At 52.6% G+C, this 25,666-nt stretch overlaps 1 protein-coding gene across 3 annotated transcripts; it reads left to right on the top strand.

The window, feature by feature from the left end:
* The first annotated feature begins 331 nt into the window (after positions 1–331).
* On the top strand, positions 332–2,688 carry LOC134434781 (UDP-N-acetylglucosamine transferase subunit ALG13 homolog). Of its 3 annotated transcripts, XM_063183396.1 has the most exons (5): positions 332–412; positions 817–982; positions 1,160–1,295; positions 2,232–2,244; positions 2,590–2,688. In XM_063183396.1, exons 1-5 carry the CDS (start codon positions 332–334, stop codon positions 2,686–2,688), a joined length of 495 nt encoding a protein of 164 aa, XP_063039466.1. The 3 variants fall into 3 exon arrangements, with proteins under 3 accessions (XP_063039466.1, XP_063039465.1, XP_063039464.1); XM_063183395.1 differs by lacking the exon at positions 2,232–2,244 and having other exon boundaries at positions 1,160–1,294; positions 2,576–2,688; XM_063183394.1 differs by lacking the exon at positions 2,232–2,244 and having other exon boundaries at positions 1,160–1,314.
* The last annotated feature ends 22,978 nt before the right edge of the window (positions 2,689–25,666 follow it).

Raw genomic sequence — 25,666 nt, 5'->3', positions numbered from 1 at the left:
CTGGACAGTGGGCTCATTAGAGCGGCCACCATCGCTGCTGGTGCGGTACTGTGAGGGAGAACCTCACGGCGCAGTGGCACCAGCCCCGCCGAAACGGGCGGACGGGAAAAACCCATGAAGAGAAGCCACGGTAGGGGACAAGGAGGGACAAGGAGGGACAAGGAAGGACAAGAAGGGACAGGAGGGTCAGGGAGGAACAAGGAGGGACAGGGAGGGAAGGAGGCATTCCCACCTGCCCCGTCCCTCTCCTCAGCCCTGCCGCCATTTCGGGAGCTCTGTGCGGGCGTGCGGCTCCCCCTGGCGGCCTCACAGCCGTCCTGTCCCGGTGGCCATGAAGTCCATGTTCGTCACCGTGAGCACCACCAGCTTCGATGAGCTGATCGCCGCGGCCCGCTCCCCGCCCGCGCTGCAGGTCAGTCGGCCGAGACACCGACACCGGCCCTGGCCCGGGCCTGCCCTCCCGGGGCTGGCGCCTGTGCGCCGCGGGCTGCCCTGCCCTCCCTGCCGCATCCCGGCAGCAGTGCCGGGGCGCCTGAGGGCGCCGTGGCGGTTCGGGGGTGCCCGGCGGAGAAGCATGAAGTGTTGCTTGAGGAAGGGGAGGGACGGCCTGTGGGACGGGGAGGGGGGGGGGTGATACCGGGGCCGGGGCCGTCTGGAGCTGGGCACAGCCCTCACACAGCCTCTCTATCCCCGCCTCATCCCCTTCGTTCCACCTCCGTCATCCCCCCCTTCTTCTCCTTCTCTCTCTCCGTCCCCCCTCCCCACCATCTTCTCCGCCCCCCTTATCGCCTCCATCCCCCGGTGCCCTGCCCGCAGGCGCTGCAGAGCCGCGGGTACCAGAAGCTGGTGCTGCAGGCGGGCTGGGGCTCGCTGCCGCAGCCGCAGCCCAGCAGCAGCCCGGCCGCGGCGGTGGAAGCGTTCCGGTTCAAGGACTCGCTGGCTGAGGAGCTGCAGAGCGCAGACCTGGTCATCAGCCACACAGGTACAGCTCGGCTGCTTCTGGGGCTGCGGGAGCTCCGTGGGATGAGGTCTCTTCAGCCCGGGGTGAGCTGGCTGGGAGTGCTGAGCTCCACAGCTGGGTTGTTCAAGAGGCTCCCCTCTTTCAGCAGCGAGTAGGGGGATATTTGATCTCTCACCATGTTTTCTGTTCCTCTTGTAGGTGCTGGTAGCTGCCTGGAGACTCTAGAGAATGGAAAACCACTAATAGTAGTAATAAATGACAAGCTGATGAACCATCAGCTTGAGCTGGCCAAACAGCTGCACAGAGATGGCTGTGTCCTCTACTGTAACTGCAGGTATGGAGCTGCTGGGGCTGTTCCTGCTGGGCAAGAGCATTCAGTCCATGTGACTGCACAGCTGAGAACGCAACAAGGTAATTTACATCCTTCTCTGTCATCTCCATCTGGATATTACATTTTCCAGAGTGAATAGACTAACACTATGTAGAAATTTACCACACTTACCAAGCTTTTTTACCACAATAATTATTTTTTTACCACTTATAAATATTTTTTCATTTGAGGTAACATATATTTAGATTAAAAAAAGAAAAACACTTCAGGGGATTAATAAAGCAGATATAGATATTATCTGGTTAGTAACTTTAAATACCCCTGTCTTTCAGGTACTCATTCAGGCTGCCCTTTTAACCAAACTTCCTGAATCCACCATACCATCTGACAAGTAGTTTCACAGATCCACTGCCTGTCACTTCAGGAGCAAAATTTAAACTAAACTAACAAAAACACACAAAAAACCCCCTACCCCACAAGCAAACAATGTGTGAAAAAATCCCACCATCACCAAAACTCCTAGCTCCTTTTTTTAGAGTTCATCCTGACTCCTGTTGGGTTTATTTCTCCTCCTGGTTTTGACTGTATCTTACTGTTTTCTCTTTACTCATGATTGACTCCACTCTAAAAATAAAAGATGACTTTTAAACTGAAGGCAGAAAAAATGTAACGCCCTTTACTTAGTCTGCATCTTGTTCCTTTGCCTTGCAAGCAGAGTTTCCTATGTTTCAGACGAGCTTTCTGAACAGACCAGGCCTGGCATTCATTTAAATTGAGCAAGTTTCCTAAACTTATTATCTTGGTGCTTCTGTCAGCTTTGGAATATTTATTTCTTTGTGTTGGGCAGTGCCAAGCATTCGAGCCTTATTTGCAGCCTGATACTAGCAAGTGACAGATTGATGTAGCTGTTCTTTCTGACCCTTTCTGTGATCAGGGGAGAACTCTTCCATGTGTTCAAATAGGATGGATTTCCTCTTATGGTTTATGGAGCAGAGCCTCAGATCTTGCTCAGTCTCCCAGCACTGTGACCACAGAAGATTAAAAAGTGTCAAAGTTGAGTTTGTCTCAGAAAGCTGATGGAAGTGTGTTCTCAGCAAGGCTCCCTACCAGCCAGTGCTGGCTGGGGCCTGCTGCTCTGGGCATTCTCTTCCTTTCCATACATATCCTTATTTAATATTTCCATGCTAAAGAATTATGTATGGATGCATAGAAAGAAAATTGTATTTAAAATTTTCCCATGGGGTGGCTATTTCTTTAATTTTTGCTTTTGGTCTCTTTTTACTGCACTCTTGTGGAGACAATGCAGTCAATGAACTTGTCAGCTTTTAAACCTTTTCCTCCTGGACAGCCAGAAAAGTTTGCTTCATTCTTGAATAAAGTTCTTGGGTTACAATAAACAAAACAGAGAAATAAAAAAGTTGGAACAAAATGTGTCATCTCCTCCACTTAAGATCTGCAGCTGGGCCAAACACTCAAAGAAAATTTCATTTAATATTAACTGATATTAGTGTCAAACTCATTCAGCTTTATGCATAAAAGAGTACAATGCCAATAAGGAGGGAGTATGGACTGTCGTGTGGCATGGACAGACATATTTCTGTCACAAAAGCTGCACTGGAATGGGAATTCCACCGATGAGGACAAGTTAAACTACTTCTTTACAGGCATGGCATATGCCTTCTGGTCTCTTGACCTTTTTTGCTAAACACAGGTGGAAATGTGAAATACAACGCTGTGTTTCATGTCAGGTACAAACAGGCGACGTGTATTTGTGAATGAGAAATGTGTGGACCCAGACAATGGGCGAGCTGTGAATTCTATTAATAAGTGAGGAAAATAAAGCATGGAAAAAGGCCTTTGAACCTATCTTTGGTTTGCAATTAACGCTGGTTGATTTAGGAGCATTGGAATTAAGGTGTTAAAGATAAGGCTTTTTGCTTGCATTGAATCCATAAAGAGCTCTGCAATAATAATCTTTTGAAGCATAATTTTAGAATATTACTTGTATCCTTGAAACTATAGCTTTGGAATATATAAAAAGGAAATATGCTTATCTCACGCCTTATTGAAGCAGAGAAAAACAGCTTGAGAAAGGAAGATGAACATCACCTGAAGCGTTATGAACAAAAATTCTGCCAATTTTTTTTTGTGAGAAAAAGCTTACCGTGGTTGCTGCTGGGCTGCTGCTTGTGTTATGGTAATTATGGGTCGTTGTCGTTAATAGTTGGTTTTGTATCAGTAAAAACTCCAGCTGGGACCAAGTTAATGGCCCTTCTCTGAGACAGTGAAGGGTGGAGACCTCCCAAACAGTGAGGAGAAGAGACTTTAGGGGGGGGGAATATGCAAAATAACTCCAGGACCAGCATGCCATGAGAAGCTACTGCTTCTAGCTTGCTAAAAAAGACCTCAAAACAACAAGCCACCTAAGAGCTGAGAGATTGGAGTGATGTCTGGACGTCAGGAACGGAGCGCTGAGCCTGCAGAGATGCTGAACACCGTCGCATTCCCTCTCACCCTGAGCACGGGAGTTGTCTCGATGCCGGGAGCAGGCCAAGAGAGGTGGCAGGATTAACATCGGAAGGGGTCACCACGCCCTAAAGGCTCCCACGAGGACCGGACCCCCAGCTCTGCCCCTAGTGGACAAAGCTGCGCATGTCCTCCTCCTCCAAGTCACCCGGGGAGAGGCGACGGGAAGCTGCAGCCCCTTCCGAGCTGCCCAATCCTGAGCTGATCACTTTTAATAAAGGCACTAAAAGGAGAAAAAGTCTCCTGCCCTGTTTATTTTAGCTTGGGCGCTCGTCCGCAATTACCACGCCAGAAGAGGACACCAGGACTGGCCATCTTGGACCTCCAGGACAGCTGGCTATCAGGACCAGAGAGATCGGCTCAGGACCAGCGACACAGAGGAGCACTGGAGCACCAGACTGGTGAGAAATCCGGTGGCAGGAGTGGGAGATGTGCGCATGTGTGTGTGAGTGAGACGAGGGCTGGCAGCCGGACCTTCGGAGCAAGAGCGGACCTCTTGGTACCACATTTCCGAATGTTCGCGAGAAAGCCAGCCGGGAACAGGGGAAAGTGAGTGGAATTAGCGTGAGTGAGTCGTCTCCTAAGGGGGAAAAAAAAGGGCTCCCCCTCTCTGGGCATGTGGAGGGAATAGTTGTATGAGTGGAACGCACGAAAAGTAAGTCCTGACAGAGGGAAGTCAGGCAGATTGTAAGTCCCGAGAAGGATTCGGGTAGCTCACAAGCCCTGCAGGCAAAGTAAGTCCTGACAAAGGAGTCAGGCACAAACCCCAGCGAAGGAGGCTGCGTGTTGTTTTTAAGTCCTGATACGGTGAAGCCTAAAAATTGGCACGTTAGGCAAACTAAAAATCAGGCAGCAGCTCTTCCTGACTGAGGGAGTCAGGCACAACCTGGATTCTTAGGCTGACGTTTCATGTGTTCAAGTCCTGATAGATGTAAGACCTGACATTGGGAAAGTTGGACAATCAAGAGATCGGGCAGTTGTTTCAGTATAAAGTCCTGAGCATCATGCAGAAATTTGAAGTTCGGTGGAGGAGGCTGAAGCTCCTCAAACAAGAGGTTTATTTTTTTTAATTACCTGTCAGTAGAGGCACCTTTGGGATTTTTTACTGTTGAGACCTGAAAAATGGGAGGGTGTAATAGTAAAAAAAGACCGGCAAGAGACTGAGGAATATACCTTCCAATAGTCCCTTAAGAGAACTGTTGGAGAGATGGGGTTCTATAGAGGCCACAGAGGGATTAGATAAAATGAAAATGATCCACTACTGTGTAGAAGTGTGGCCGGAATTAGAGGTGCAAGGAGGATGGCCTTGGTGTGGGACAACGGACAAGTGGATGTGCCAACAACTAAATCATCTGACAGCTCGAGGAGATACTGATCCTGAGCAATTACTGTATGTATCTTGCTGGTTAAAGAATGCTATTGGGGATGAAGGGGTGCGAATTTGTAAGGTACAGAAGAAGAAGTAGATTCTTTTAGGTCCTGCTTAGGTTATTTTAATCTGTTCATAAATTGACATGTGCAAATGTGAATGTGACACTGTGTCACTGTGAATTGACATGTGACACTGAATCCAAGTACCTCCTCATGCAGTTTGAATAGACATGAAAATCAAGACCCTTCATGGCTGACAATCAATCAGACTCTCCCTACCCCCACCCCACCATTTCCCCCATCCAAGCCCTGGCACTCAGAGCAGCCTTGTGCAAATCTGAGCTCCCTCCAGCCCAGGCTGCACCTGCAGCTTTCAGCTCCTTGGCTCCAACACCCACCTGCTTTCCTTGGAGAAGGAGCTGTCCGAGACACAGAGGGATGTTCATTTAATCTCAGCCAACAAAGACAAGGGAAGGCACAGCTCCATCAAATGCAAAAGTCATTCCTGTGGTGGAAATTACATCTACTTTCCACAGACATTCTCAGAGCAATGGAAAACACCTTCTGTGCCCAGCACAGATCCCAAGGTCCCCCCAAACCCTTCCTGCCCCAATTCTGCCCAGATTTGCTCTTTGCACACATGAGTCACACGCTGAAGTCAGGAGCTCCCTCCATGCCCAGGGGGAGGAAAAGAGAGAAAGGGGATGAAGAGCTCTCCTGTGCAGAGACCAAAGTCCAAGTGCAGCCCATGCAGTGGGAACCACAACTCATCAGGTTTGTGTCCTTTGGCCTCAGGGACTGATGACACTCAGAGGCACAGAAAGGTTTCTTGTAAACAAACAGAACCTGATCATTTGAACAGTTTAATAACCATCACAGCTCTTCTCTCAGCTCTCTGGGATGTCCCAGCAGCATGTGACATGTCCCCTATCCCCCATGGATTTCTGTACAAGAACAGTTTTAGATCAGGACAAAAGAAAAAAAAGGTTCTGTGATAAATACAAACATAATTGAGGTGATGATTATTTTTATATTTATAATATATAAACTCGGAAATCTTGGTCAACTTCTTGCACCTCAAAGCATTAAACCAGTCAATTGAGAGGTACTTGAATGACCAGAAAGGACCTAGAGGAGAAAATCTGGGAGCAGCAGGAAGTACAAAGATCCAGCTGCTCTAAATGAAAAGATGTTCTTAGAAATGGCCATTAAAACAGGAGAGCAGGAAACACCTGATGGAAGAGTGAGATTAAATAATAAACTGAATAATGCTGACACAAGTAGATGAGAAGATCAGTGTTTCTTCTTCTGCCATCAGTATGCTTCCAGGGAATCCCTGTTCGTACTAGGAAAATTTTGCCATTTCTCAAAAGTACTCAAATGACCCACATAAAAAAGATCTGCTTGTATCTTATGATATAAGCAGCTATTAAAACCTGTGCCCCTTTCCAGGCAGACATCAGTTGTGTGCCTATGAACAGGCAGTGCCACTTGTGCCCTGAGGTTCCCAGCTGGGATTGGATCTCTCCGAGAGCACCCAAAGGAGAGCAGAGATCCTTGCAAGCTGCAGGTCCCTGACAGCCCCGCAGGGTTACTCTTCCATCAACATCTGCTCTGCTTCAGTCTGAAACAGGGCCCAGCATGGTGCCGGGATCATCAGAGAGCTGAGGTGTGTGCTGAAATTCAATGCCCTCCCCATCGCACAGCAGCCCTGCATTTCCCTCCTGCAGCCTTGGTCTCCAGCACAGCCATGGAGGCTCTTTGGGCTCTGGACTGTTGCTGCAGCCCCCAAGGACAGCTGAGCTCTGCCTTTGGCACAGTCAGGCCTGGCCAGCGCAGGCCATGCTCAGCAATTGCTTGTGTGTGCCTGGCCTTGCTGTCAGCCCTGGCAGCGGCCGCATGGCCCCTTTGTGGCCCTGTGCTGGCCCTGCCATGGTGGCCACACCCCTGTGCAGGCCCAGCCCAGGCCAGGAGCATTGCGGCTGAGAACGGCCCCTGTGCCATGGTGCCCACAGCAGCCTTGGGGCTCTGTGCCCCATGGCCTCCCTGCTGGGCAGCCTCTGCCAGCTCCTGCAGAGCCCGGGGCATCTGTGGGCCTGCACAGACAATGTAATGGGTTAAAACTTTAAGTTTGTTCATCAAAGCTGACAAAGTAATTCCAGTAAGACTATTGCATCACCTCTAGTTTGTCTAAGTAAATTTCCAGACTTTAAAGGATAAGGAAGATGAAACCAAAAGACAATAATTTTCACAAACAGTTGTTTATCTGTTAGTAAACTGTTAATATGGGTGGGGGGTTTGCTATGATTGATAACACAGTATCAGCTTATCCACTCAGTAAACCTAGGATTCCAGGAACTCAGCAGACTGAGCCTAAGAATTCCAGGAATCAGAGAAAGGAAAATTACCAACTTTCATCTTCAGACCCCAGGAGGTGAACTATGACCACCTAAACACAAAAGAAGAATACGCAGAGTACTACACATCAGCCTGGAAGCAGGACTGTATAAGAACTCCACGGAAAATCAGATGAGTGCGGTAGTGGTAGAGCGGAGACTCTCCTGTCACGCAGCGCGCCCAGGACGCTGACTTTGCCTATTATCACTTGCTCTATCAATTAATAAATTTAATTTTATTTGGACTTATTAGTGGGTGATTCATTCCCCACCGCAACTAACCTATAACAGACAGCCCTGCCTCGTGCTCTCCAGACCTTTGGGCCAGCAGAGAGGCAGCCAGGGCTGGCCATGGCCAGGAACAGGCCCTGAGCCCTGCAGGAGGATAGAGCTGGGCCACAGCCAAACTCAGCTCAGGACAAAGCTGGGCTCAGCAGCCAGGGCTGCCAAGGGCTGGGCACAGAGACTGGGGCTGACAAATGTCCTGGGCACCCTCCCTGCTCTGTCCATGCCACCAAGGGCACTGAGCAGCCTCCTCTCAGGGCCACTTGCCTCTTTGCAATGCCTTGCACAGGCGCTGGCCCTGCCCCACAAGGCCTGGCCTGAGTCCTGCCCCTGCACACTCAGCCAGGCTGAGACGGACACTGATGGTTTCTGGGCCAGGCTCCAAGAGCTCCCTGCAAGCTCTGCCAGCTGCCCTGAGCTCTGGGCAGCACCAAGGGCCTCTCCCCAGCCCAGCCCAGCTGGCTCTGGCCCCGCAGCTCTGCTCAGGCCAGGCTGCTCTGGGCACTGGCCCCATGGCCTCAGCCCCTGGCAAGGGCACAGCAGCAGCTTGCAGCTGCCACAGGACTCAGCCCGAGCCATGGGGGAAGGTGCTTGGCCAAGGCCAAAGGAGGCTCCCTGGCTGCCCTGCTCCCCTCGGGCTGAGGTGCTGAGAGCTCTGCAGCCCCTGCTGCCATCCCATCTGCCCAGGGCAGCACAAGAGTCCAGGCCTTGGGGCCCTCAAGAGCTGCTCCTGCTCCAGGCCCAGGGCCCATGCCAAAGCTGGGCAGCCACAAAGCTGTGCCCATTTCTGTTCATTGTTGCTCTGATGGGGATGGACCTTCATCCACTAGGAGGTTGGTGATCAGTTTTCCTACTCCGGAGGCCTCTTCTTTCTTGAGCTCTTCAGTTCACAAATTCACTGAAAAAGGCTCATAAACATTTGTTCAAAATAGACAAACAAGAAAAGCCCATGGGAATAATTTAAATTTTCAGTTCTTACTCAAAATGCTCAAACTAGAAAAACCCTGGAAATAATTTATATTTTCAGTTCTTCTGTGGTTAGTCAGACATTTCAGAAGTGCATTTAAATTGAATATACTGTATTGAAACAATGCAGAGAACATTGTTTTATCCAGTTTTCTTTTCCTGTTTATACATTGATATCAGCAATGCCCAATTGATATGGATCCCCAGCGTCTTCTGATGCAGTCTGAACAGATATGAAAATCAAAGCCCTCCGTGGCTGACAATCAAGAACACTTTTTCCCCATCCCCTCCCATCATTTCCCTCACCCAATCCCTGGCACTCCTATGGATCAGGAATGGTGTGGCCAGCAGGAGCAGGGCAGGGATTCTTCCCCTGTGCTCAGCACTGGTTGGGCAGCATCTCGAGTGCTGTTTGCAGTTCTGGGCTCTCCAATTGAGGAAGGACATGGAGGGGCTGGAGCGTGTTCAGAGAAGGGCAACAAGGCTGGTGAGGTGTCTGGAGCACAAGTCCTGTGAGGAGCAGCTGAGGGAGCTGAGGTTGTTTATCCTGGAGAAGAGGAGGCTCAAGGGAGACCTCATCACTCTCTACAACTCCCTGACAGGAGGGTGCAGCCAGGTGGGGGTCAGGAATTTTTCCCATGAAACAGTGACAGGACAAGAGGACACAGCCAAAAGCTGCACCAGGGGAAGTTTAGCTGGACATTAGGAAATATTCTTCACAGAAAGGGTGTTTGGGCATTGGAATGGGCTGCTCAGGGAGGTGGCTGAGTCACTGTCCCTAGAAGTGTTTAAAGAAAGACTGGATGTGGCACTGAGTGCCATGGTCTGGGTGACAAGGTGGTGTTGGGTCCCAGGTTGGACTTGATGCTCTCCAAAGTCTTTTGCAGCCTGGTTGATTCTCTGATGATTGTGACGCTGCAGGTGCCTGGGGAAGCCAGGGGCCATAGGGACACTGCGCGGCCTGGTGGCACTAAGAGGACCATGGTGACACTGTGTACGACATGGCAGCACAGAGCCAAGGGCCCATTGTGACACTGTGGGGCTGGATGGAAGCAAGGAGTCCATGGTGACAGTCTGGGTCCTGCTGGAACCACAGAGGCCACTGTGACCCTGCAGGGCCTTGTGGAACCATGCAGAGCATTGTGACAGAGCAGGACCTGGTGTCATGATGGGGCCATTGTGACACTGCAGGGCCCCATGGAACCAAGGGGCCAGTGCTGCTCCTCAGGGATTCCTGGAATGAAGGAAACATGTTTGACACCATGGTGGCCCTTGGGACCAAGAGGCCATTGTGACATGGTGGAACCAAGGAGAGCATTGCTGCACTGCCAGACCTCCTGGAACCAAGGATCCATTATGACACTTCAGGGCCTTGGGGGACAAAGGGCAACTGTGACACTGCAGGGCCCAAGGATCCAAAGGACTTTGTGGCACCAAGGGGTCCCATGGAACCAAAGAGACATTGTGACACTGGGAGGCCTCATGGAATCATGGAGGCCATAGGGAAACTCTGGGGTCTCATAGAGTTGTGGTGACACCAAGCTGGCTGGGAGTGTTGATCACCTGGAGGGTAGGAGGGCTCTGCACAGGGCCCTGGACAGGCTGGATCCAGGGCCCAAATTCAACAAGGTGAGGTTTAACAAATCCAAGTGCTGGGTCCTGCACTTTGGCCACAACAAGCCCTGTAGCACTACAGGCTGGGGACAGAGTGGCTGGAGAGCAGCCAGGCAGAAAGGGACCTGCAGGGACTGATGGACAGCAGGCTGGACATGAGCCAGCAGTGTGCCCAGCTGGCCAAGAAGGCCAATGTCTCCTGGCCTGGATCAGGAATGGTGTGGCCAGCAGGAGCAGGGCAGGGATTCTTCCCCTGTGCTCAGCACTGCTTGGGCAGCACATCGAGTGCTGTGTCCAGTTCTGTGCCCATCAATTTAGGAAGGACATGGAGGGGCTGGAGCATGTCCAGAGAAGGGCAACAAGGCTGGGAAAGGGTCTGGAGGACAACTCCTGTTAGGAACAGCTGAAGGAGCTGGGGTTGTTTATCCTGGAGAAGAGGAGGCTCAGGGGAGACAAGGCGGTGTCAGGGCACAGATTGGACTTGATGATCTCCAAGGACTTTTCCAACCTTGCTGATTCTGGGATTCTCTGAAAGAACCCTTGGAGCAGTTGCAGGAGGAGCCCTGGGCCTCCTCTTCAGAAGCTCCAGCAGCCCAGGTCCCTCAGCTTCTCCTGCCAGCCCCAAAGCCCATCCTGTCAGTCCTGCAGAGCCTCTGCAGCTCCTCCTCACTGCCCAGAACAGGGAGCCCCAGAGCCAGACACAGCAGCCCAGATGTGCCCCCCTGGCCTGGGGTGCCTCTGGCAAGGGAGCAGCACCAGGCACTGCAAGAGCCTGCAGACAATTCCTGCAGCACTTGTAGGATGATCCTGCTGCCCAAGGGACATTCCCATGGTGCCAAGTCAGGAACTGCAATGGGGAGTGAGGCCGGAGAGGAAAGGGCAAACAGGGATGGGCTGTTTGCAGGGCAGGGAACAGGGATGGGCACTAGGAAGAAATTTTTTGCCAGGGAAGAGTAAAGAAATCAAAGGTGAAGCCAAGGAAATGGTCAGACAACTTTTGGGGTGGCTGCCAGGCAGCCCTGGCCCTGAGCAACAGCATCTGCAGTGGGACAGGAAACTCCCAGCTGATGGGAACAAACTTTCTGGCTGAGTGCAGAGGCCAGGACAAAGCTGAGTGGTTTCCCTGGTGTTCCCCAGCCCTTGCTGGCCCCAGGGGCTGATGGCATTTGTGCTCCCTCAGGTTCATGTCCCCACAGCAACATCATGGGGGTGCTCCCACCTGCTCTGTGCAATGCAAACAGGGGCTGCTGAGCCAGTGCTGCCGTGTCTGTGCCTGCAAGGATGGGGCACCTGTGTGAGCTGGGGGAGAGGCCAGGGCTGCAGAGGGGGGATGTTGTTGGCAGCTCCATGAGGACGCTCTGGGACGCTGCCCTGGGCTGTGCAGCACACTGGGGATGGATCAGCCCCTGCTCTGCTGCTCCTTCCCGTCTCCCCCAGGGCCCTTGCAGAGCCCCAGCCATGCTGTTTGCCCCCAGCCTGCCCACGGCCAGGCTGGGGCTGCTCACGGGGCTTTTCTGTGCTGAGCATTGGCCTGGCCATGTTCTTGAGAGTGCCTGGGCAAGGAGCCTGGAGCCCCCAGGCCCTGGGCTGAGGCGTCAGTGCTGCCCCAGAAGGGCCCATGGCCTGTCCCTGCTGCAGCCCCGGCACTGCCACCCCCAGGGCTGTGCCCGGCCCTGAGAGCACTCAGGCCCTACAGCAACACCAGGGCCACCAGTGTTGTGTTGTGTTTTTAAATTCCCCAGTTTTCTCCCTTATTTATGTATGCTCCCCCTTTGTTCTGTGTTAAATGGTTCCTCCCTACTCAGTTTTCCCGCCACTGTGCCCCTGACAGTTAAGTTACCATGGATACCCCTTCCCCCTCCACTGTCAATCTCTTATGTTATGTAATTTCCCCTCCCAGGCTTTGCCTTATAAGTAAGTCTTCTCTCCTCCCTGGGCCCAGTCAATCATCCCCCACTCCTCCCAAGCTTCGAGAAACTTCTTCTCTCTGGGGGTTGTGGTTGGCTGGTGTCCCGGGGCCCCTCCTCTGCTTTACGTTTATTGGCTATATCCTCATGCCAGTTATGTTGTGTGCCTCCCTACCTATTCATAGATTGGTTTGCCGGGTTTCCCTCCCTTCTCCACCCCCTCCCTTTAAAACCTTGTTGCTCCGCCTGTTCGTTGCCATTTGCCAGGGGTTCTACCATCTGTTGGTTGCCCTCTGCTGTGGGACCTTCCAATAAACCGACCTGTTACCCCTAGCAAGTGGTCGCCTCCTCATTCGTCCTCTCAAGCGCAAATAGTCCGATTCCGAGATCCAGCCCAGCCCGAGGCCAAGACGCCAAGGGGGGCTGGCCTCCGATGCGTAGGGGCGTCGGCCATTCTCACCCCTTCAGCTAGCCGGACTTAGGGCCGCGAACGCCCTAGCGCAGTGTGGCGCCCAACGTGGGGCCTGAAAGTGGACACTTGGACAGCTGACCACTGACCGGACCCCTCGGAATTGGAATTACAGTTTTCCATTGGACGCTACGCTACCTCGGGTAGTAGCAGACCCTGTTTTAGGGGTAGCGCTCCCCGGGGATTGGAGTCCCAGCCCTCAGCACCACAAGAGGAGGACTCCAGGGACAGAAACCACCGCCCAGTTTTGCTTTTCGTCGCCACCGAGTTGGTAAGTCCAGGCCCTGCCTTGGGGACTCTCCGGGCTTCCCCCCTTGCCTTTTTACCTCTCCCTAGGGGTACATGCCCTGCCTTGGGGACCTACTCCCTGCCCTCTTTCCTTGAGGTACTTCCTCATCCCCGTGCCTTTTTTGTTTTCTTTTCCCTGTGGGTGCTGGCTTCCCCAGACGTGGGGCCCGGACCCATCCCTTAGTCTCCTTTTTTTTCCCTCCGGCCGGCTCTGACTTTGGGGCGGTGGGGGGGTGCAGGGGTCGGTGGTTGGCGATCTGTTGTTTTAGTTTGCGTTATTCACTTGGCGAGTGGTTGAACCATCAGAGGATTTCCCCCCTTTCTAGTAGCAGTAATTCCTGTGCTAGAAAGGTGCCATGGGTGCAGGCTTGGGAAAATCCCAAAAGGAGGTTTACTATGTTGTGAAAGGTTTATTGCTTGGGAATGGGCAAAAGCCCCCCAAGCAAGCGTTGAAATGTTTAGTTAGATGGATCTTTTCTAAGTTCCCCGAAACCTCCCCGGAACTTGTAAAGCAGCCACGATATTGGGCAGCTGTTATAGCGAAATTAGACGAGGCCATAAATTCTGGGGAGGCGAAGTTGGCCACCGTGGCTTATTGGGCGCGTAGGGTGCATGCAGCACTCCGCGTGTTTGGGGAGCTTAAGAAAGGTCCTGCTGGTTCTAGTTTATCCCCTCGTTCCCCTCGTTCTGTTGCCCTTGCCCCTCAAACCTCACCCGCATCCCGTAGGCAGGAGCCCTCGAGGGGGATTTTAAGGGCCGACCAGAGGCAGGGGGTCCATCCTGCCCCTGCTCCCCCTCGACCTGCTCGGCCTCCCCCTTCGAGGAGCCCTGGCCAGGCTCCTTCTCTCCCCTCTCCCTCAGCCCCTGTATCCAAGTCCCCAGTTCTAAATCCCAAGGTTGTGCGGTTTGTTGAAGACTCTCAAAATGGCTCCCTTGGAGCCCAAGATGGCGGTGGCCATGCGGCCGTTCCCGCCGGGGCTCCTTCTTCTCCTCCTAACCCTTTCCTCCCTGACGCCAACCCCTTCCTTCCCCTTGACCCTACCCCTTTTTCGGTTGTCCCTCCTTCGTATCCGCCCTCCGTCCCACCCATTTCTTCACCCTCTGCTCCTCCTTCGGCTCCTCCCCAGGTTCCTCCCCCAGTTCCGCCCCTCGTTGACTCCTCCTCCACTCCGCCTTTGTATTCTGCTCCGCCTCCAAACCCCACCAAGGAGGCAGAGAAGGTGGGTGTGCCGCGCCCACTCCCTCACCCCGCCTCACTACCAGACCCCGCCTCAACCTCCTCCAGTTCCAGTTCCCACGCTCCCCCTTCCGGCTCCCACTCTTTGTGTGGATGACCGGAAGCCGGAGCAGGCACCTTTATTGGAAGCCACTCCGGTCACCTACCACCTCAGCAGGGAGGGGACCTCTCAGGCCCACTGGGTGCCACTTGCACAGGCCCAGATCAAGGAACTGTGCAAGGCGCAGAAGGACTACTCCCGGGAGTCCGAGTACTTCCGGGGGATGCTCCGCAATGCCCTTGCGCGGGGAGATCTGGTGCCTGCGGACCTGAGGGCCCTCTTCTCCAGCCTTACTAGGCCCATGGAGTTCCGGGTCTGGGTGGCGGAATGGAGGAGGGAGATCTTGGAGGCTCTCCCAATTCTCTGAGGGAGTCCTTCAACATCTCATGATGCGGATGGGCTGGTAGTTTCTCAGGAACATCTGTTGGGTGAGGGACAATGGGCAGAGGGGGCAGTCCAAGCAAAAGCTCTATTCCCGTCGCAGCTTGTGGAGACCGCAAGGGCAGCCGAGCGGGCTTTTTACAAGCTGCACGTGGTAACCTCCCAGTGGGAGGACGATGAGGTTCGGCAAGGGGCCCAAGAGCCTTACATGGCCTTTATCGAGCGCCTCTACCGATACGTGGAGGCGCAGGCGACCGGGGACGAGGACAGGGAAAAGATGCTCCAGAGAATGGCATATAGCAATGCCAACTCGGAGTGTCGAAGGGCAATCAAGGCACTCCCTCGAAGTCCCTGGCCCCCGGTAGAGGCCATGATAGAGGCCGTGGTTGGCCAGGTCGCCTTAACATCGCAACCTAAGAGGTCATCAGTAACTTTTGCAGAATGCCCCGAGCCGGACTTCTTAGAGCTGGAAGTTGCCCCCGTTGCTGGACCCCCAATACCTGGGTCCGGCAGGAGATCAACGGCCACCCACCCCTGTCATCTTTGCGGTAAAATCGGGCACTGGATGCCTCAGTGCCTGATGCGACTGGACTATCTTGAATACCGCAGGAAGCGGGAAAGGGAGGAGAATAAGAATCAAAAAAACTAGACCAGGAATGCAGCCCCTCCCTGCGCGACGATAAAAGTGCGGCGGGACAAGTGACATCCAGCGGGGAGGAGGGAGATAAAGGAGAGCCGCCGTACGCTATGCTGGACTTGTCTTACCTTTCACCTGATGTGACATACACCTGTGGTATTCAGCCCACACCTGCTCTTAACATCATGTCCTTTGCTTCCCCTTACAGGCTGCAGCTCACTAGAGACATACATCTTCCTAATAGTGATTTACAGCTGGTGTCTGTCGACCTCCAACATCCGGGTCACTGGAGGAAATTAGGACGTTGCAGGTGGACCGTCGTCGGAGATACAAAGCACACGCCGCGAGACATTTACATCGCCCCGGGTTTGGTAACTACCGACCGGGACCGTTTCGCCGTAGGGCTGTACTGTGTCCGACCCCCTCTCTTTCTCCCCAAAGGACAGGTTATCGCCCAGGCCATTCCGGTTCCAGGGAAAGATCATTGGAAGAAGACTCCGGAGCAAACATCGCCTCCGACGGTGGCCTGGGCGCAGGTAGTGGGGAGGGAGAGGCCCCGCCTGACTTGTCAGCTCTCGTTGGGCGGGGACCGGAAGATCGTGAGGGGTCTATTAGACACAGGGGCAGATGTGACGATCATTCCCTCTCAGGAGTGGCCGTCACATTGGGACTTGCAAAACGCTGCCGGCACGATTCAGGGTGTTGGAGGGCTTCAATTGGCTAAACAATCAAGGGGCGTTGTCCAAATTACGGGGCCAGACGGGCAATTGGCTTCTGTACGCCCGTTCGTATTAGATTACACCGAGCCTCTCTGGGGGAGAGACCTACTAGCCCAATGGGGAGCCAGAATTGACCTTCCGAAGGCTCCTCAGGTTTTTCGGGCAGTGGCCACTGAGGAGCGCCAGACCTGGAAGCTGGATTGGCTGACTGATGAACCAGTACAGGTCTTGCAGTGGCCACTTAATAAACAAAAATTGAAGGCGCTCAACGAGCTCGTTCAGGAGCAGCTACTTAAGGGCAACATTGTGGAGACAATGTCTCCCTGGAATTCTCCAGTTTTTGTCATCAAGAAGCCCAATAAGGATAGGTGGCGGCTCCTGACCGACCTTCACCAAATTAATGATAAAATTGTAGATATGGGCAGCCAGGGATGCCCTCCCCAGCAATGCTCCCCCAAAATTGGGATCTGGCAGTAATAGATATAAAGGATTGCTTTTTTCAAATTCCTCTTCACCCTGACGATGCCCCGCGTTTTGCATTCACGGTTCCGTCCATCAACCGTGAGTCCCCAGCCAAGCGCTATCATTGGCGGGTACTACCACAGGGCGTGAAGAACAGCCCTGTGATCTGCCAATGGTATGTCGCTTCGCTGCTGTCTCCAATATGTACAGCCCTCAGGGATGTTGTCATCATTCATCATTACATGGACGACATCCTCGTGTGTGCGCCCGACCACAGTCTGCTTGCCCATGCGCTTGACCTGACAACCAATGCGTTGGTTGCTGCAGGGTTCGAGCTCCAGCAGGATAAGATTCAGCGGATGCCACCTTGGAAATACCTGGGCCTTGAAATTACCAAGCGGACCATTGTTCCGCAAAAATTGGCTATTAGGACAAAAGTCCAGACCCTAGCGGATGTTCACCAACTGTGTGGGTCCTTAAATTGGGTGAGACCCTGGCTGGGCATTTCGACCGAAGACCTAGCCCCCCTTTTCAATTTGTTGAAAGGGGGAGAGGGGCTTAGTTCCCCTAGGGCTCTCACCCCAGAGGCACAGGTAGCCTTGGAGAAAATCCAAAAGGCCATTTCAGCCAGGCAGGCCCACCGGTATCACCCAGGCCTGCCCTTTAAGTTCATAATACTGGGAAAGTTGCCACACCTCCATGGCATCATCCACCAATGGGACATTGAGATAAGGGACCAAGGGCTGGGTGACCCCCTCTTGATAATAGAGTAGGTGTTCCTCAGTCATCATCGGTCCAAAAGAATGACAAAGCCACAAGAGTTGGTAGCCGAACTGATCCTCAAGGCAAGATCGAGGATCAGGGAGTTGGCAGGGTGCGACTTTTCATGCAAACACATCCCAATTAAATTGGATTCGGGCCAACTTAAATTAAGGACCTTTGAAGAACTGCTGCAAACTAATGAATATCTACAGTTTGCACTTGATAGCTACACTGGGCGCATCGCAGTAGATCGGCCGGCCCACAAATTGTTTAATTCGGAGTTTAAATTATCTCTAAAAAAGGTTCAAAGCAGGGAGCCACTAGATGCCATGACAGTTTTCACGGACGCGTCTGGAGCATCCCACAAGTCAGTAATGACTTGGAAGGATCCTCAGACTCAGCAGTGGGAGGCTGATGTTGCTATTGTGGAGGGTTCTCCACAGATTGCTGAGTTGGACGCAGTCGTCAGGGCATTTCAGAGATTCCCTGAACCCTTTAATCTGGTCACAGATTCTGCGTATGTTGCGGGTGTAAGTGTCTCGGGCTGAACAAGCAGTTCTTCAAGAGGTGTCCAACAAGAGATTGTTTGAATTACTTAATAAGCTCGTGGAATTGGTCTCCCAACACGAGCATCCCTTTTATGTTATGCATGTTAGGTCGCATACTGATCTGCCTGGGTTCATAGCGGAGGGCAACCGTTGAGCCGATTCCTTGGCCGCGGCTGCTGTGACGCAGGGCCCTCTCCCAGACATGTTCGGTCAGGCTAAGATCAGCCACCAACTGTTCCACCAGAATGCGCCTGGCCTGGTTCGGCAATTCAATCTTACGCAGGACCAGGCTAAGGCGATAGTGGCCACATGTCCCCAGTGGCAAAAAGACCAAATGCCTACTGTGACCTCGGGGGCTAACCCCCGAGATTTGGCAAGCTGCGAGGTGTGGCAGATGGACGTAACACATGTCCCATCTTTTGGTCGACTGTGTTACGTCCATGTCTCAGTGGACACTTTCTCCGGGGCTATCTATGCCTCTGCCCACACAGGAGAGAAGGCAGTGGATGTCCAGAAGCATCTGCTTCAGGCATTCGCTGTCTTGGGCATCCCTAGGGCCCTAAAAACAGACAATGGCCCTGCCTATACTTCCAAGGAGCTGCGGAGCTTCCTACAGCAATGGGGAATAGTGCACAAAACCGGCATCCCCTATTCCCCGACAGGCCAAGTCATGGTGGAAAGGGCCCACCAGAGCCTTAAGAAGATCCTATCCCGACAACAACCGGCGATGAAGGTGGAAACCCCCCACGTCCGACTGGCAAGAGCTTTATATACACTTAGTTTTTTGAACTGCTCTTTTGACAGCCAGAATCCTCCGGTGGTCCGGCACTTCGGCAGTCACCAGCAGCTGCAGCCGAAAGCCAGGCCCCCGGTTCTTGTAAAAGATCCGGAGACCTGGCGGACGGAGGGCCCTTTTGACCTGGTGACCTGGGGGAGGGGATATGCTTGTGTGTCCACTCCCTCAGGCCCCAAGTGGGTACCATCCAAATGGGTCAGGCCCTTTGTCCCGAAGCAGAGGACAAAGCAGGAGGCGGTACCACAGGTCCGGCAGGCATATTGGCGTCGGCGGAGGAAGTCACGCAATCATCCTTTGTCTTTCTCTCCTGGTCTCCTCCCAGTGACTGAGGAGCCCTCCCCTCCTTCTTCACCTCCACCCCTGGATCTCTTATGTTATGTTGCCTCCTATTCACCCCCGGCTCCAGTTATGACCCCTCGCACGTTTTATCTAAATTGGCTATTTGGTGAGGAACCATTTTTGTGATTTTGTGATACTTTTACTTGTCTCTTTCGTTTTAGTTACATCTCCTCAATGGCCTTGGTGTCAACATCGCTGACTCCCAACCCTTGTCTACTGATGATGCTCATGGCGACCTGCGGACTCCTGTTGTCACCTTCGGAGCCGTGGGTCATCCCCCAGCCAAAGGTCAACGTCTGGCGTGCCTTGGCACAATCGCTAGGACAGGACAGTATATGCCTAGACACCGGCACAGCAGAGGACCCGATGTCGTCTTGCCTTGTGGGGATCCCATTCTCTCCAGGCGAGTTCCCTGTTACGTTCCAACGTGCCTTTTCCCCAATCCTATCCCAGAGTCTCACCATTCTCCCCAATTTTGATTCATCCAATGCCTGGAGAGACGGAGTGGTCAGGCTGGATCCTGCACCCTCCGAGCCCACCGAATTACATCTCCTCGGGTCAGCCAACGCCTCCATTTGTTTTCAGTTTGATTACGGCATTACCCCCGTTGAGAAGGGTAGTGAGGTGGTCCGCCAGTCCAAGAAAGAGTGCCAAGCCAGGCAGTGGTGCCAGGCCGTTCTCAAAATCCTCGGCCCCACCACTACTGGACGGACCCCTTACTCCCTTCCAAGAGGCGTGTTTTTAATTTGTGGTGACCGAGCGTGGGCAGGCATCCCCTCTGGCCTGGTCGGAGGGCCGTGCACTTTTGGCCGGCTGACGCTGTTTACTCCCAACATTACCCAAATTATTAATTGGAAGAGAACAAACATCACAGCTGAATTGGGCAGAGCCAAAAGAGATCTGAAGGATCTCACGGAAGACTGTGATGATGAAATTACGCATTGGTCACACTCAAAATCCGTTGCCTTTACCATTCTGTTGCCTTGGGTATCGGTAGCGAAGGCTCTAGGTGAATTGGGCCGCCTAGAGTGTTGGGTAGCTAAACAAGCGAATCTTACATCAGCTGCGCTTTACGACCTCCTCACAGACCAGGAAATAACAAGGAAGGCGACACTCCAAAATAGAGCAGCAATAGATTTTCTATTGCTGCTCCATCACCATCGTTGTGAGGAGTTTGAGGGCCTCTGTAGGGGCCTGAGTTAACTTATGTATTGTAAATATATGAATGGCAGTGAAAGATCTTTGTATTGTATTAGTGACCCTGCCCTGGTTCTAGTTATTGTAAATGGGCTGCAGCTGTGATGTCCTTGATTGGGCAGCAGCTGTAGCCCATGGAGGTAGCTGAGATAAAAGGGGGCAGGGTGGTCAGGGAGAGCCGGGGAGAGGAGCCCTGACCGAGAAGCAACAACACCACTGCTGTGAAGATCTGCCGTGAGAAGACCATCGAGAGAAGCTATGAGACTCAGGAAATATAATTGTACAGCAATGTGAATACAACATCTGGTGACCCCGACGTGATTAAGAACACGCAGCCAAGGAAAGAAGGTATGGAATCCCCCGGACAGCTGCAAGCTGTGGCAGCCTGAGAGCTGGGACTAAAGAAGTGAAGACAGCTGCGAGCTGTGGCAGCCTGAGAGCTGGGACCCTGAGAGCTGGGACTATAGAAGTAAGGACAGCTGCGAGCTGTGGCAGCCTGAGAGCTGGGACTATAGAGGTAAAGACAGCTGCGAGCTGTGGCAGCCTGAGAGCTGGGACAGATATTTGTGTGTGGTAGCCTGAGAGCTGGGACAGATATGTGTATGGCAGCCTGAGAGTTGGGACAGATATGTGTATTGTAGTTGTAGGGTTGCTAGAAGTAAAAGAGAAAAAAGAAAAAAAGAGAAAAAAAGAGAAAAAAAAAAAAGAAAAAAAAAAAAAAAAAAAAAAAAAGGAGGATATGTATATATTCTATGTATGAGCTGTGGCAGCCTGAGAGCTGGGACAAATATGTGTCTGTGGCAGCCTGAGAGTTGGGACAGATATGTGTATTGTAGTTGTAGGGTTGCTAGAAGTAAAAGAGAAAAAAGAAAAAAAGAGAAAAAAAGAGAAAAAAAAAAAAAAAAAAAAAAAAAAGGAGGATATGTATATATTCTATGTATGAGCTGTGGCAGCCTGAGAGCTGGGACAAATATGTGTCTGTGGCAGCCTGAGAGCTGGGACTATAGAGGTAAAGACAGCTGCGAGCTGTGGCAGCCTGAGAGCTGGGACAGATATGTGTCTGTGGCAGCCTGAGAGCTGGGACTATAGAAGTAAAGACAGCTGCGAGCTGTGGCAGCCTGAGAGCTGGGACCCTGAGAGCTGGGACTATAGAAGTAAAGACAGCTGCGAGCTGTGGCAGCCTGAGAGCTGGGACAAAAATGTCTATGGTAATTGTAAAATTGGTAAAAGAAAAGGGGGAAATGTAGGGGCCTGAGTTAACTTATGTATTGTAAATATATGAATGGCAGTGAAAGATCTTTGTATTGTATTAGTGACCCTGCCCTGGTTCTAGTTATTGTAAATGGGCTGCAGCTGTGATGTCCTTGATTGGGCAGCAGCTGTAGCCCATGGAGGTAGCTGAGATAAAAGGGGGCAGGGTGGTCAGGGAGAGCCGGGGAGAGGAGCCCTGACCGAGAAGCAACAACACCACTGCTGTGAAGATCTGCCGTGAGAAGACCATCGAGAGAAGCTATGAGACTCAGGAAATATAATTGTACAGCAATGTGAATACAACAGGCCTCTGCTGTCTGAACCTGTCCTCTCGAGCTTAGGATGCCAGACATTCCATCAGAAGACTTCAAGACCTTTTACACCAGGTTAAACAAGAAACATCCGACTGGCTGGGGGACGTCTTTAAGGGTTGGGGCCTCAGCGGGTGGGCCAGTTCTATTTTAGAGTCGGTTGCTAAAGTTGTGTTGAGCTTAATTGTCATTTCAGTTGTGATTGTGTTGATCCGCTGGCTGGTCCAAAAACTGATAGCCAAGGCCATCTCGCCAGCTGTGAACCATGTCACTATTCCATCGGAAGTGCCCTTCGAGCTGGAAGACCTCACCCCAGAGACCGAAGAGGACGCAGACGAGGAGAGGTCAACCGGGCAGCCACAGGAACATCTAGACACTGACGAACTCCAGCTCGAAGGAGGCGAGAAAAAGCTGAGCCAGCCACGTATTCCCAAACCTTGGATTTTTATGGACATTCCAGCTTCATTTTATTTTTATTTGTTAAGAAACGGGGAGATGTTGTGTTGTGTTTTTAAATTCCCCAGTTTTCTCCCTTATTTATGTATGCTCCCCCTTTGTTCTGTGTTAAATGGTTCCTCCCTACTCAGTTTTCCCGCCACTGTGCCCCCGACTGTTAAGTTACCATGGATACCCCTTCCCCCTCCACTGTCAATCTCTTATGTTATGTAATTTCCCCTCCCAGGCTTTGCCTTATAAGTAAGTCTTCTCTCCTCCCTGGGCCCAGTCAATCATCCCCCACTCCTCCCAAGCTTCGAGAAACTTCTTCTCTCTGGGGGTTGTGGTTGGCTGGTGTCCCGGGGCCCCTCCTCTGCTTTACGTTTATTGGCTATATCCTCATGCCAGTTATGTTGTGTGCCTCCCTACCTATTCATAGATTGGTTTGCCGGGTTTCCCTCCCTTCTCCACCCCCTCCCTTTAAAACCTTGTTGCTCCGCCTGTTCGTTGCCATTTGCCGGGGGTTCTACCATCTGTTGGTTGCCCTCTGCTGTGGGACCTTCCAATAAACCGACCTGTTACCCCTAGCAAGTGGTCGCCTCCTCATTCGTCCTCTCAAGCGCAAATAGTCCGATTCCGAGATCCAGCCCAGCCCGAGGCCAAGACGCCAAGGGGGGCTGGCCTCCGATGCGTAGGGGCGTCGGCCATTCTCACCCCTTCAGCTAGCCGGACTTAGGGCCGCGAACGCCCTAGCGCACACCAGGGCAGCGGGGCAGGGCCACGACAGCAGCACTGGCAACACCAAGTGCTGCTGCTGCTGGGCACAGCTGCTGTGCCAGCCCTGATCTGCCTCCAGCTCTGCACACAGACATTGCTGCTGCAGCTCCACAGAAGGCAGCAAAAGGGGAATCTCTACAAATAACTTTGCTGAGACATCCTTTATTCTGTCTAAAGCCTCTGAGAGAGCCCAGCTCCGCATCAACAAATCTGGGGCCAAAGTGAATGTGGAGCGAAAAAAAGTGGGAAATGGCAGAATCAATGACCTTGCTTTTGGACAGTCTTAAAAATAGAAAACAAGGAAAAAGAACCCTCAAAATAAAAGGAACAACATATATCAATGATTACTTTTATTACAGGTGATTTTACTGTTTCTGAAATTTTCTGGTCATAAGTGTCCGCACTGCAGCCTTGAGCTCCTTGTTCCTCAGGCTGTTGATGAGGGGTTCAGGGTTGGAGGCACACCGGAGTACAGAATTGACAGGGCCAGATCCAGGGATGGGGACGAGATGGAGGGGGGCTTCAGGTGGGCAAAAAAGCCAGTGCTGAGAAACAGGAAAACCATGGCCAGGTGAGGGAGGCAGGTGGAAAAGGCTTTGTGCCGTCCCTGCTCAGAGCAGATCCCCAGCACAGCCCTGAAGATCTGCACATAGGAGAAAACCATGAACACAAAACAGCCAAAACCTAAAGAGATGGAAGACATAAGAAGTCCAAGTTCCCCATGATAGGATTTGGAGCAGGAGAGCTTGAGAATCTGGGGCACCTCATAGAAGAACTGGCCCAGGGCATTGCCTTGGCACAGGGGCGGGGAAAATGTATTGGCTGTGTGCAGCAGAGCATTGAGAAAGCCACTGGCCCAGGCAGCTTCTGCCAAGTGGGCACAAGCTCTGCTTCCCAGGAGTGTCCCGTAGTGCAGGGGTTTGCAGATGGACATGTAGCGGTCGTAGCACATGATGGTCAGGAGAAAATTCTGCTGACATGAAAAATACATACAGAAATAGCTGTGCAGCACATCTTTTGTAGGAGATGGTGCTGGTGTCCCAGAGGGAATTGTGCATGGCTTTGGGGACAGAGCCAGATGTCTTCTTCTTCTCTTCCACCCATTCCTGCTGGGAAAGTAGCCCCTGCATGCCTTGTTCCTGTGCTGAAAGTTGACAGGTACAGTAAAAATTGAATTCACCCTTTTGGTATCAGCCCCAGGCTTTGTGTGGGCAGGCAGAGGCAGGCAGGAGGCAGAGCTGTCAGCAAAGGAAGGGCCCAGCCAGGTGGGGCACCCGGGGGATGCCGACAGCCTGCAGGGACAGAGGCGCAGGGCAGGGACACCGTGGGACAGCCTGGGCTGCACAGGGCACAGGGATGGGCAGCAGCTGCAAGACAGCCCTGCCAGAGCCAACATGGGCAGCACTTTGGCCATGGCTGCTGGGCCTGGGCCTGAGGCAGGAGCAGGAGACAAGTGACCCTTGCAGGGCTGGGGCCTCATTGCCTCCTTGTCCCTGCTCAGCAGCCTGGCAGGGGCAGCCCCATGCTCCTGCCCTTGGCATTGCACATCCCCACATGCCAGTGCCCATCCCGGGAAGGGCCCTGAGCAAGGAGGGAGGGACAGGATCTGCCTGGCCAGGGGCTGGGGCCCAGGCCTTTGCCCTTTGCATTCCTGAAACACATCCAGCTTTGCTCAGCACCAGAGACACCTTTGCCTTGCTTGTCCCCAGCTGTCATCACTGCCTCCAGTGTTCTGCTCTAACTGGAACCTGGGGACACTTTCCCAGTGGTGTCCCTCAGTGGGAGCCATTAAAACTTCAAGAAAATTTGGAGTTTAATTTAAACTTTGTGTTACTGACTCTCAAAGACTGAGTCTGATGTAAACAGCAGCAAAGCCCTGAGAGGGACATAAAGTTTTCCTAGTCCACTTATGGAGAAAGATTTCAAAGAGCAGTAATAAAATATACATTCCTATTTTAAAGGGTGTCTTTGATTACATTTCTCTTTAGAGCAGAGGTGATTGCAGCATTCTGTGATTGATATTGATCCAGGGTCTCTCCTCAGCAGCTCTGGCCTGCTCACAGAAGCTGTGCCTGGAGCTCTGACCCAGTGTGGACAACCTTGCTCCACATTGCCCAGCCCCATCCTGTCTGTCCTCACTCCCCTGGGACCTGCTGTGCTTGCAGAGCTGGCTGCACTCAGCCTAAGAGGGGTTTTCACTTTTTTGGGTTTTTTTGCAGTAATCTGAATCTCCTGAGTTTCCCTCTGCAAACAGCACATTGCTCAGGTGTGTGCCACCAAAGGCACTGCAGAGCTGCCCTGGGCCAGCTGTGAGGGTGGATCATCAGCCCAAGCTGCACTGGGCCACTGCAAGGGGCTGTGGCCATGGGCACTGCACTGACCCCACTGCTGGGTTTGGCTGCCACGGCCACCGTGAGAAATGAAACTGTCCTTGGAAACACTGGGGAGGTCTGGGAACGCTGTGGGAGACACTGGGACCTACTGGGAGTGACACTGGGGAGGACTGGGACAACCTGAGGACCCTGGGGGCATTGCGGAGAAAACTGGAGACACTGGGGCATCATGTAGATCACATTGGGAGGAACTGGGAACGACTGGGAATGAACTCAGGTGTATTGGGACAGACAGGGCTGCACTGGGAGGGATTGGAGGGACACTGG

Source organism: Melospiza melodia, unplaced genomic scaffold (assembly GCF_035770615.1).
Source record: "Melospiza melodia melodia isolate bMelMel2 unplaced genomic scaffold, bMelMel2.pri scaffold_47, whole genome shotgun sequence".
Taxonomy (NCBI): domain Eukaryota; kingdom Metazoa; phylum Chordata; class Aves; order Passeriformes; family Passerellidae; genus Melospiza; species Melospiza melodia.
The sequence above is the reverse complement of the archived record's forward strand: the minus strand, read 5'-3'. Positions and strand labels throughout refer to the sequence as shown.